At 43.9% G+C, this 13,064-nt stretch overlaps 2 protein-coding genes across 2 annotated transcripts; one reads left to right on the top strand and one right to left on the bottom strand.

Annotated features, from left to right (window-relative positions):
* Nucleotides 1-1,617: 1,617 nt before the first annotated feature.
* Nucleotides 1,618-6,079, bottom strand: ALG2 (ALG2, alpha-1,3/1,6-mannosyltransferase). The gene is made up of 2 exons (XM_027678874.1): nucleotides 5,672-6,079; nucleotides 1,618-3,802 (listed from the first exon to the last, which is right to left on the bottom strand). Exons 1-2 carry the CDS (start codon nucleotides 6,026-6,028, stop codon nucleotides 2,900-2,902), a joined length of 1,260 nt encoding a protein of 419 aa, XP_027534675.1. The 5' UTR covers nucleotides 6,029-6,079; the 3' UTR covers nucleotides 1,618-2,899.
* Nucleotides 6,080-6,258: 179 nt separating this feature from the next.
* Nucleotides 6,259-11,707, top strand: SEC61B (Sec61 translocon beta subunit). Its single transcript, XM_027678899.1, has 4 exons — nucleotides 6,259-6,395; nucleotides 6,491-6,588; nucleotides 7,248-7,349; nucleotides 11,372-11,707. Exons 1-4 carry the CDS (start codon nucleotides 6,393-6,395, stop codon nucleotides 11,457-11,459), a joined length of 291 nt encoding a protein of 96 aa, XP_027534700.1. The 5' UTR covers nucleotides 6,259-6,392; the 3' UTR covers nucleotides 11,460-11,707.
* Nucleotides 11,708-13,064: the final 1,357 nt, after the last annotated feature.

The raw sequence follows: 13,064 nt of genomic DNA on the forward strand, positions 1-13,064 counted from the left end.
GCCTATGTCCATATCCCCCTCCTCTGTGGACAGTATGAAAGGTAGAGCAAAACATGATGGAGATCTTCCAAAGGCCTACATATGCTCTTCCTGGCAGAGACAGGTGCTTCTCCAGTGACAGGGCAGCCTGGTAGACTGCCCCAAGCTCTAAGGTAGGCCAGTCCTAGCCTTTTCATTTTGAGGGTCACAGACGACAGACACACACAGACCTTAAAGGGCCCTAAGGGGCTTGCTCTTCAGACCCATTTTCCAGAGTCAACTGATTTATGTATTTAGTGGCCAGCTACTTGCCCTGGTGGAGCTCCAGCATTTCAGTGTGCCAGGTCACTGCACAGTTGTGGTCCCTCCAAAAACTGCTTCAAAGCAGTAAGTTATCTGGTTTTGGACCACAGGGCCATTGTCTTCTGCATGGTCACAATCCACTCACAGGTTGCTCTGGGAGATTGCTGCTGCTGAGCAGCTAATGTCCCTTAGGATATACAGCACCTTGATAGGCTGTAAAGATTAGCCACATCTAACAAATAAATCCTAATACAATTGCACACTCCCCACTGAATGGTTCTGCGACCACTCAGTAACCATAGAATGCTTTGGTTGGAATGGACATTTAAAGATCATTTAGTCCAACCCTTCTGCCATGGGCAGGGACATCTCTTACTGAGGTTTCTCAAGATGGGGAGCAAGAGATCCTGAAGCAGCCTGCAGTGCTGTGTCACACCCCTATATACTGATCATAGCATCCTGCAGGAATTTGAGGTTAACCTGCAGATGATGGGGAGCCTGAAGCCCACGCTCCATCATAGTCAGCCTAGGACTTGAGGTGGCCCATGCTACCTGCCACGAAGCAGCAAGACTGGGGCTGCTCTGCAAGGGATGACAGTGAAAAGCTGGAGGGGATCTCATCACAGGACAGTGATCTCACCAACCAGGGCACAGTATCCAAATAGGGCAGCCTGGTGACAGTAGCAGCTGTTGACAGTCCCAGGGATCACCAGGTAAATGCGAGATGGCAGGTCAAGTCTAAGTGCAATCCATGAAATCCAGTGAACAGAAGCTGCAGGGTACAGCATTAGGCACATGCCTGCCAGCAGCACAGCTCAGGAAAGAGCTGGAGGCCAAGGCTGGAGCAGAAATGGAGCTACCCCTTGCAGCTATGCTGGCAAGGTGTACTGGCACATATCTTAGGCTCTAGGTTAACTCCAGTGCAATCAGGAGAGAAGAATGTAATACAAACTAGGCAACAGCAGGAATTGGCCCCAGCCATCTTGCACCTTCTCGCTGGAGCTTAAAACCCAGACCAAACGTGTCTTAAGGGCATTCATCTGACCACAGATTATCTTCACACTGTCTCTCCAGGTCCTTCAGTCACCCATTGCTACACCCATCCTGAAAAAGTTGCACAAAGATTTAGGAAAACTTTTAAGGGGTGAGGAAGGAGAAGAAATGCAGGAACAGGCAAGAAAGATGATAGAATTCAGGCTTGCCAGTTCTTCTGACATAAGCAGAAATGCTGGAAATAGTGCCCGTGACAGCACCTGCTCCCACTCCATAATGAATAAGAATTATAGTATCCCAACTTCCTGATTAGGAAGGACAAACTTTGTTTGTGGATTTTTGTTTTACTTCAAATAAAGGCCTTAGAATTATACTAAGACCTGGGTTGCAGTCCTAAGTAATAGAAAGAATGGTCTCTCTGTTGCAAAGTACTAAATGTAGAAATGCCCAAAACTACCTTAAATAGAAATTGCAGATTGCAAAATTGTATTTCATATCAGATACAAATTGTATTTTATAGATAACACTGGATTTCAAAGAATGAGGAAAGTGCAGTTACTCAATCTATTTTCAGACTTAAAATTCAACTGTGCAGATTATGTAAGTATGTCATAACCAAACAAAACAACCAACTAATAAAGATGTTCTAGAAGAGAGGCAGATGGAAAAAAAAATAAATCAAGATATTCCTTGCCCCAGACCAGCTATTACACTTGGGAGGAAAAAAAAATCACATTACTGTGCACTGATGTGCACTCACTGCATTAGGAGACCCTCAAGTTACCACTAAATCAGGCAAAATAAAATGTCTTTATTGCCCGTTCCAGATTAGGACCTTTTTCAAAAGTGTGCTGTCGTTAAAAATGAAATGTTAAATATAAGGGATATCATTTCAGTCTCTACAAACCAGAAACTCTCAAAGTAAAACTACATCTTTAAGCACTGCAGACAGCGAAGAAACAGAATATCAGCACTAACGTTTTTGCCTGAGGTAGTCTGATATCCTTGCTGTTACTCTAGTCTCAACTTCCCTCTGCTCACACACCTGGATGCATTTTTATGACACACAGTGTGACTACATGATGCAATTTGACAAGTACAGTAAAAGGTTAATCATTTTAAAGCCATACCATTCATATCCCTAACAGTGTTGATTTTTTAAAACACGCAGTTGGTGGGACTGTGCAATTCTCTCCTTAAGTTGGCTGAGACAACTCTTTAGGAATTACTGATGAACATTTTAAATACATAAAGCTGTGCCTGTCTTATCCGTACACATCCACATTTTGGAAATTGAGTCAGCCATACCATATCATATAGTAACAAAGTAAAACATGCAGTAATTTCCTAGTAAGTTACTGCCATTTAACAATGCATTTTTCCAAGGCACAATACACAGAAGAACTCCTGCAATGGCAGATCAATGTACCACATGAAAATTTTAACCTTCTAATGAGACAGTGTGACATGTTTTGCTCATTCTTTGTGTCAAGTGACATAAGGCAGCACAAGCAGCACAATGAGGAAATTCAGACATCCCTGGTTCTTCATCATAGTCACAAAGAATACTGGTCACCTACACAAATGAGAGATATACAAAGTTGTAAAATATAGGAATATAATTTTATTCTGTTAATTTGCAAATGTATTGGTACAGCTGTTCTGAAAAAGCTTCTGAGGAAAATTTTTCCATAACTCTCACTCTCCCAGCTGCTCCCATTGTGCCCTTTAAGAGAGGATCTCTCACAATTTTTTCCATTGCTTCAGCAAATTGGGTTGGTTGAGGATCACACAAAAATCCCGTAACATTATGCAAGATTGATTCTAAAGGACCACCTGAATTAACTGCTATAACTGGACATCTCATATACATTGCCTCCAAAGGGACAATACCAAAATGTTCATTGCTTGGCGTATAAAGCACAGATATACAGTTACTAAAAAGGGAGATTTTCTGTTCGTCTGAGAACGATCTCAGAAAAGTCACATGCTCATTAACACCAAGCTTGGCTGCAAGTCTCCTCAGCTCTTCATAGTGCTCCACATTTTCCAGAACTCGTTTATCATAACCACCTGCCATAACCAGGTAAACTTCATTCCACTCATGAGAATCAAGCCTTCCTCGAAGTTCATGCAAAGCTTCAAGAGCCAATGCTAGATTCTTTTTTCTCTCATACCTATTAATGGAAAGAAACAAGAACTTCTTCTTTTTCGGTATCAGGTCAACTATGTCTGCAGGAACGATTGTTTCAAAGCTATTGATGTTGAGTGATGGGTAGAGGACATCTGGGTTTATGTGAGACAGGGACTTAAATGTGTCTTTGAACACGCTGGCAGTAAACTTGCTGTTCACAACAATACAGTCTGCCATGCCAGTCGTGTACTCTTCCAGCCAGTCGAGTGGCCATCTGTAGAGACGCTTCAGGAAAGATTCTCTCTTGGTCAGAAGCTGGTCAGGAAAGTGACAGTAAAACAAAACCTTCTTACGGGTTCTGGCCAGTCTAAGTATGGGAATGCAAGCAGACACCTAATGCAACCAGAAGAGACAGGACAAGAGGAGACATTAATTATTTGTGTTAGTGCCACTGGAGTGTACACATGATTTCAAAGCCACACCCTGAGGGTCAGTCCTCTGCAAGCCAAGTGCCTTCTCCCTCTCTCTTCCACAAGCACATCAACCTGCACTCCCTCACCCAGGACCTCTTGTTGAGGCCCTACATCTCCTTCCTCAGAAAGACAAGGCACCCTGCTCCCCACCCAGGCCCCACCAAGCCTCAGGACTTCTCCATGCACTTCCTCCCTGCCACTACCACGGGAGATGGGAATGGAGCCCAAGCTGCAGCAGCATCCTCCCTCCAGCTGCCCCAGAATGCAAGAGTGTTGCAAAATGTGGAATATGTCAAGATTATCTTAGGTGAGGACATTTTTGATGTAAGGTCTTTGTATACTCTCAAGGCTAATCAGAAAGAATGGAGACCTAATCAGTGTAACAGGAAGAAGCCAGCATCCCTTAGTGCAAAGACATCCCGGAAATAACAAGCCTTAAGGCTGTAGTAAATCAAGATGTCCATGTATGTCTATGTCACTGTCATTGTTATGTTCATGTCATTGCTAACGTGGCAAAATACTCATAGTCCTATCGCTGAACTATTATGTTCATTATAATACTAAAAATCATGCCTACAAGACAAAAAGATCCCTACCCAGGTGAAGATCCTTTCCCTGAGCACGCATAGAAGTTAGCTGGGGTTATGTAACTTGTACGGAATCACAGAAACAATTAGGTTGGAGAAGACCTCTGCGATCATCCAGTCCAACCTATGACCGAATACCACCATGTCAACTAGATCACGGCACTGAGTGCCACATCCTGTCTTTCCTTAAACACCTCCAGTTACCTCCCTGGGCAGTCCATTCCAATGTCTAATCACCCTTTCTGCGAAGAAATTCTTCCTAATGTCCAACTCAAACCTCCCGTGGTGCAACTTAGGACTATGCCTTCTCATCCTGTCGCTTGCTGCCTGTGAGAATAGGCCAATGTCCACCTGGCTACAACCTCCTTTCAGGTAGGTGTAGAGAGTGATAAGGTCACCCCTGTGCCTCCTTTTCTCCAGGCTAAACATGCCCAGCTCCCTCAGCTGCTCCTCACAGGACTTGTGCTCCAGACTCTTCACCAGCTTTGTTGTCCTTCTCTGGAAATTACTAACCAATCATAATTGAGGGGCTGCACCTGGAAAGTGACTAACTCTGAATCTCTGTATAAATAATGGTGAGGAAAGCCCAATGGGATGATCTTGATTTGTGGAACACCACCGAGCAGCCAGCCTTGCACAACTCTGAAATAAACAATCAATGTCTTTCTCTCTCTCTTGTGTCTAATTATTGGCTTGTTGCACATCACGTAACGAATCTGATTTTGTAGGGATTTGATGCTCCAGAGGTCTGGAGCATCTCTCTTATAAGGAGAGACTGAGTGCATATCTCATTAACGCATATAAATATCTCCAAGGCAGATGCCAAGAGGACGTCGCCAGGCTCTTTTCAGTGCTGCCCAGCGACAGGATGAGGAGCAATGGCCACAAACCAAAACACAAGAAGTTCCACCTCAGCACGAGGAAGAAATTCTTTACGCTGAGAGTGGCAGAGCACTGGAACAGGCTGCCCAGGGAGCTCGTGAGTCTCCCTCGCTGGGGGGCATTCACAAACCCACCTGGACTCATTCCTGTAGGTCGCTTGCTCTAGGTGACCCTGCCTGGGCAGGGGGGTTGGACACGGTGATCTCCAGAGGTCCCCTCCAACGCTAAGAATTCTATGACACTGTGAACAATCTGTCGGGCCTGCGGCGGCGGTGCGCCCGTGCCCGTGCCCACGACCGTGCCCACGCCCATGCCCGCACCTGGTCGCAGACGAAGGCGTCGCAGCTCTCCCCGCTGAGCAGCAGCACGTACAGCGCCAGGCAGGCCATGCGCAGGGCGGCGCACAGGGCGTGCCCGCGGCCGCACAAGGAGCGCGGCACCCAGCCGCCCGCACTGCGCACCGCCAGCCCCCGCGTCTCCGCGAAGCAGCGCCCGGGGTCGTAGTGCGCCGTCCAGATCTGCACCCGGCAGCCCCGCGCCCGCAGCGCCAGCGCCGCGTCCACCACCAGCCGCTCCGCGCCGCCCAGGCCCAGGTCCGGGTGCAGGAACAGCACAGACGGGCCGTCCCCGCCCGCCTCCTCTTCCTCCATGGCGCTGCCGGGCGGATGGGATCGCATGCGCAGCCCGGCAGTCCCGGTGGGACACGTCAGCCTTCCTGCCGGGCCTTCGCGCCCGCCCCGCCCGCCGGGCGCCCGCGGCGCTGCCCGGCCCGTCGCTCCGCTCGGTCTCGCTCCGGTCCGGCCGCTGCGGGACGGCGGGCGCAGCCGAGCCGTGGCGCGGGGGCAGCGCGCTCGGGAAGCTGCAGCTGAGCGAGGGGGAGAGGGATAAGGGGCCGGTGCTGCTCAGGCATTATCCTGGGAAGCCGTGCGGTGCTGGGATGCGCGGCGCGGGGGCGGAGCCTGCAGCGAGCAGGGACGTGGCCAGATCTGCCGTAGCCGAACGTGCGTGAGACCGCTCCGACCCCGAGCTAACGCCGCAGCCATGGTGAGGGGCTGCCCGAGGCGGGGGGTGGCTGGGGCGCCTCTGCTCCCCCAGCCGTGCCCGCCGCCTCTCACCCTCTCCCGGTTCTCTCTCCGCAGCCCGGGCCCAACCCCAGCGCCACCAGCGTCGGCTCCTCCGGCCGCTCCCCCAGCAAGGCAGTGGCTCCCCGCGCCGCGGGATCCACCGTCCGGCAGAGGTGGGTGCCTGCCGCGTCTCCGTAGTGGGGGCAGCTCTGCCCTCCGTCGTGCCTTCTGCTTTCCTGGCTGCCCAGGCTGGTGCCCTCTGCTTACGTGGTAGCACAGACTGATGCAAGTCCAGAGATGGGCAACGGAGCTGGTGAAGGGTCTGGAGCACAAGTCCTATGAGGAGCAGCTGAGGGAGCTGGGATTGTTTAGCCTGGAGAAAAGGAGGCTCAGGGATGACATCGCTCTCTACACCTACCTGAAAGGAGGTTGTAGCCACGTGGGGATCGGCCTGTTCTTCCATGCCATGAGCGACAGAATGAGAGGGCATAGTCCTGAGTTGCACCAGGGAAAGTTTAGATTGGACATTAGGAAGAATTTCTTCACAGGGCTATTAGACGTTGGAATGGGCTGCCCAGGGAGGTAGTGAGAAGTCACCGTCCTTGGAGGTGTTTAAGGAAAGACAGGATGTGGCACTCAGTGCCATGGTCTAGTTGACATGGTGGTGTTTAATCATAGGTTGGACTGGGTGATCTCAGAGGTCATTTCCAACCTAAATAATTTGTGAAGTGTCTTGCTTCTGTAGAGTCTCTTTGGGATGCTTGGTGCTAGAAGCTGGCAGACTGCTAATGTGTTTTGTTCCGTCTTTGTTTCATTCTGTTGTCCCTTAAAGGAAGAATGCCAGCTGCGGGACAAGGAGTGCAGGCCGTGCCACATCCACAGGTACTGGTGGGATGTGGCGATTCTACACTGAGGACTCACCGGGGCTCAAAGTGTAAGTTAGATTAATGTGTGGTGACAGGCACGGGGTCTGTAAAGTTCTTTTGCTTATATAGTCTTTCAGTCTGTGAATTATTAATAAACTGTCAGTGTCCTGGTGTGCATGGGAAAACATGCTGAATTGGTGACTGGGACGACACGTTTTATTTATTCTGTAAGCCTAGAGAAGTAGTTTTTAAATTTGTACTGGTTTGAAAAAGGTAGATACAAGTTATGTTTTGTAATTGCCTAGGCTTACTTTAAGTGGTCTTTGAAGACTGCAAAGTTGCAGTCTTTGGAGTTGAAAACTTAGGCATCTGTGTGCATGTTTTTGTTTTCTTTTAATTAAAATTTTGGGATTTTCTTTTCTAGTAGCTATATTGTGATCCTCTGCACCTCCTTGAAAATATGGTATAACTGATAAACTGTATGCTTGCATAATCTCAGGTGTCTCTATTAAAAAGCTGCAGATGGACAACTTTAGCTAAGCTTGCAAAGCAAATAGCATTCCAATACCTTGTATATCATTGTTTTTACAAGGTGAATATTCCAAGATGATGGTCAAATATCTGGTGTTGTCCCTTAAACTCTAAAGAGAGCCTAAGTTTTTACTTTTTGGGCATTTCTAGTCATTCAGATCAGTTTCCAAAACAAACTTTGCAGCCTAATACTTGGCTGACAAAGGTGGAAGGTGTATTTCAGCTGATGAGTGCATGCTGAGTCGTACACTGAGTGGGAACTTGTGCTTCTTGTAGAGTGATACTTCATGGCCTCTTGTTCTTACTGGGTTGATGAGTCTCAAGACACTCAGGGCTGTTTCCTGTTTGTTTTTTTTTCTCACAAATCCATTAGTATTTACTTTTGGAGCTCTTTAAGAGGACTTCTGCTGGCTGCAGAAACAGAACATTTGGGGAAGGGTTGGCGATAGTCTAGTTAATGATAGTTCCACAAGTAATCCTTCTTTTGAAGTTGTCTTATGTATTTTCATATGTGCTTGACACTTCAAAAGCCAAAACCTATACAATAAAAGACCAAAGTAGTGATGTTGTCTTGCTTTCTCCATTCTGAACCCAGAGAGGAGACAAGGCAAAGAAAAAGACAGCGAGCAGCAATAGTGTTCTAGAGCAAATCTGTGCAGATAGGAAGGGCAAGTACTTTCTGTGTTATTTGGTCTACTGAAGCTCAATTTAAAAAATGAGTGAAACCCAACTGAGAAAAAAACAGAAGGGGGCTACCATTAGGTAGATTTTTTTAAAAAATAGATTTGTGATGCAAACTGTCAAAGCACCTTTAACAATTTTGATAAGTTTTCTTGTGAATCCTTTGTTTTCCCTTTTGATATTGAATGACCACTGAGTTTAGTGGCCATTCAACATCAAGTTGAATTCAACATCAAGTTGCTTGTACTGAGCTTGAGTGCAAGCAGGTCAGTAGATAGATTTTCCCATCTATTTGTGTTGCAATACATTGGTTCCCAGTTTTAAGGCTTTGGAAAACTGGGAGTGTTTCTTGGGGTTTTTTTTGGAAGCTGCTGTGGGTAGCTGCATGGTCAGGCTTTTAGTGGAAGAATTAAAAGTGAGTTGGTTTTACAAATCACTTGCACATGAGAAGTAACATTTTCTGAGCCATGTCTTGGGAGCAACTTTCTTGCTTACAGCTTTCCATGTATTTTTCTGCATGTTTTTTTCCATAGCAACCAATTGTTATGATCTCTGTCCTATTTAGTAGGCTTCAAGATGAAAATGGCCTGTAGTGGGATTATGCTTGCCTCAGTAAAGTGCTTCAGCTGAAATTGTTTTTAAAAGTGGTTGTGATCACTACTGCATGAAGTAATGTGAAAGCTTAGCCTGGTAGTGGTGAGTGGTTGGTGTTTTTTTAAATTTTGTTTAAAATATGAGGTCCTTACTATGAAAAAATACATAATCCACCTGCAAACAGGTTAATTCATACTAGCTAAGATCAGGAGAATTTCTAGAAAAAAAAAATTCTATATTTCATATTTTGCATAATTATACTGATGCTTCAGTTATTCATTATCTGTATTCAACATCCTAAATAGTAAATATGTTGAATAGGCAAGTTGGTTTGGCCTCGGGAAAGATCATTTCTCTGTAGTACAGGATGCTATAAAATGTATGTCTTCAAAAGCAGTATTAGCAAAAGGGAGTTGTGGAGTGTCTGGTTGAGAGTGGGATATGACATTTTTCTCTTTAAAGCTCAGATCAAGCATCATAGGCTTTGGAAAGAAAACTAAACCCAAACTTTTCATTCTTTTTGTGGCACTTGGTATTTGGTTCCTGTATCTTGTCGTGGGCTTTGTAGCTTAAAGAGATATAGGCAGTGTTTCCTGTGGATAGGGAGTCAGATTGGTCTTGTGTTATAATATGCAGCCTTGTGAAAGACGTTCTGCAAATGCACAGTACCAAATCTTTAGAGGTGTCTGAATTCATTTATTTATTTAAACTGCATGGTGGGCTGAGAAGATGCAGGTGTATGGAGGAGAATTGCAGGGTTTTAGCAGGTTGTCTTTGGGACTGAAGGGAATGAGGTACACGTGTCCGTATTGGAGAGCTGATTATTCTCTAGGGGTTCAATGTCATCTGCATGTTTAAAAAACACACCGAATGCACAGTAAATCCCCACTGTTTATTTTCATGTGGCTCTGTTCTGATTAGTGATGCTCCTTTATTCCTGTGTGCCTTTGGCAGAGCAGCTTATGTATTCCTACTGCTAAAGGCTTGGATGAATTAAGTAGTAATTCAGATGCAGTGTAAGGACCTTGTGCACTTGATATCATTAAGATTTACATTGTGTGGGATATAAACTTCAAATATATATAGAATGCTGGTGATTGAGAAGTACATTTTGTTGCTCAGTGAGAGATACCCCTTGACAGGGGGTGCTTATGTAGTCACTGTGTGTTCAGACTTTGTTTATTTTGCTCATTTTGCTATTGGTTTATTTGCTAAATACTTATGTCTGTGTGGGGGGTTCTCCCTACTCAAATAAGTCTAAGTATGATAGATAATAATTGAGTTTTAAAACTCAATGTAAGATTACAGTTATGACCATTTGAAGTTTGTAGACCATGATCTCATAGAAAAATAAGTCAGTTACTTCCAGTCTTTTCAGTTTCTTTCTTTACTTTATAAGCAGGTAAATGTTATCTGAATAGAAACAGTAACCTGTAGGGTAATGCAGGCTGGATAACAGATTTCACGGTGTTTCTCCCAGTAGCATGTTGAAAATCAGAAATGAAATTGTATGAAGTGAGTGGTATGAAGCACTGTTGAGTGTGTGTAATTGTGTAATAGTGCATGTAATTGTGTCTCAGAACAGCATGAAACAGCTGATTTAATCTATCAACATGCACCCTAAGGTTAACCTGTTTTTTGAAAACATCTCTATACAATTTCTAAACAATATATAAAAATGTGAAGGGAAAAAAAGTAAGAAATTTGTTAATTATACATTTTAGGTAAAGATTTAATGTTGTTAACTTTCACATTTCATGTATCTTTTTCAAGAAAAGAGAAGTCCTTGTCTCTCACCCACTGCTGATGTTGTTTTCAAATGAAATAAAACCTTTAGAAAAACCCAGCTAATGTGAATTTTATGCCAAAATTTTAGTAGCCGCTAGAGGACTCTGTTGGTTTTTGTATCACAGTGTATCTCTGCTCAGGTGGCTATCTGAGTAGTAAACACAGATGATAATTTTCCAGAGATTTTCACGATGATGTGTAATAATGAACCATTAAGGGCTTTTTAAATAAATGGTGTTTTTGTTACTCTGTTGCACTTTATTATGTAACATTTAGGGTACGGAATACTGTATCTTTAAAAACAAGAGCAGCAGCAGCTTTGAATGGAGATGGCTATCTCATTTCTATGTACTTTAAGTTATTTCTATGGGAATGGAAGGAGAGTTTTCTTGTACAGTTGTTTATGAACGGATGAGCTCACTTGGCTGATAATGACTGGCCTTTGGAGAAGGCAGATTTTTTTTTTATGTTAATGCATTTTTTTCTTTATTTGTAGTGGGCCTGTTCCAGTTTTGGTCATGAGTCTTCTTTTTATTGCTTCTGTGTTTATGCTGCACATCTGGGGTAAATACACTCGTTCCTAGACTCAGCTGCCAACTTAAAGCATACATCTTGGACCAAAACTATGGTGGATCCTGGTTGTTCTTGGAGAGAGACTGGGGAAGCTTCCTATCACCTGTTGAAGTCCTGTCAACTTTGGCTATAATACCGAATTAATTTCTCAGTTTGCCACTTGGGCAGCTTTCAAGTCTGTCATGGGTCATTTTATATTTGTATCTGTACACTTAGAATACAGGTATTGCAATAAAAGTTGTATATGGAAATAGAAACAGTCTTAACTGTATTTTTTCCTCTTCCAGCATACCACAGCTAGCACATTATACTTGTGGTTTTCATATATAATCATATTTCTGCGTAACTGTCATTTGACAGTTCAAACCAGATTCTTCTATACTATACATTCCTATATAATTTTATGCTAGAATAACTTTTTTTTTTTTGAATGGGAGAAGCAAAATCAGGTTCACAAACACGTGAAGGTAACAAATGTACTCATTGAAATAAAACTGAGGTACGTGAGCTGAGCTGGTCATGTTCGTCTGTTAACTCCAGGAAAATAGCTGGATTTATTTATTTTCTAAACGCGAGTTAAACTTTAGTCAGTGCTCATACGATAAAAGTTATCTGTGTATGCTTGTTTTTTCAAACAGTGCTTGAGGAATAACGTGAACTGGTACCTAACTGATTTAAAAAAGAATAATTGCATGGCTGTCAAAGACATGTTTCGCTTTCAGGCACGTGGTGTGATTCTTGGGGCTGTCCTGTGTGGGGACAGGAGTTTGGACTTCAGTGATCCTTTTGGGTCCCTTCCAACTCAGGATATTCTGTGATTCTGTGACTCTGCAGGTCCAGACTCTTTCAAGGAGACTTAAATGGAATGGGAAGACTGGAAAAGCAATGACTGCATTTTAAATAACAGGACTTGCAAACATGTTGAGATACACCTAAGTGGCTCTTCAGATAATCACTCCAGTTTACTTCTGGGTATTATTTTCCTTTTGAACAGTCAGACATCTCTTCCTTCTCTTTTTAAAGGTATCTACGTATTTTCACATTAGCATTTCTCACTGCCAGTAAGGTCTTGAAGTTGGATAGAATTATTTTAGCCTGGTTTTCGTGTTGATTCTTGTTTGACTATCAGCTTGTAATGGCAGAACAACATTCTTAGTTATGCAGCCTTGATAAAAGTGTTGACTGCATGTTGTAGAAGCAGCCCCTCTTACCACCTTCCTTTAAAGCAGTTCTTAAATTAGCATTACTTCTGAAAAGACCAAACTGTTCAGAACAAAACCAAGAATAAGAAATGTGATCTGGGAGCTAAAAAGATAATTGCTTTGAGCTGTGCTTATACCATGTACCTAGTGTAAATATAGAGGGAAAGACAGAAGACTTGGAACAGAAACTGAAAATTATCTTAGAAAATGTAATAGTAGGAAGGTTATGTTTTTAGAGGGTTGGAAGTTGAGGAAGAGGGAATTCTGGTGACTCAAAGGCAGTGAGGTAGCAGAATACATTAAATTGGTAGAAACTGAGGCAAATAAATGGTTTATCAAAGGGAAAAGGATCCATAAATTATTTACCGCTATGCATATGGAAGTTAAAACACAAGGGAAAATAAAGCAAGTAAG

This window comes from Neopelma chrysocephalum, unplaced genomic scaffold, assembly GCF_003984885.1.
Source record: "Neopelma chrysocephalum unplaced genomic scaffold, ASM398488v2 Primary Assembly neopelma1_22b, whole genome shotgun sequence".
NCBI classification, from domain to species: domain Eukaryota; kingdom Metazoa; phylum Chordata; class Aves; order Passeriformes; family Pipridae; genus Neopelma; species Neopelma chrysocephalum.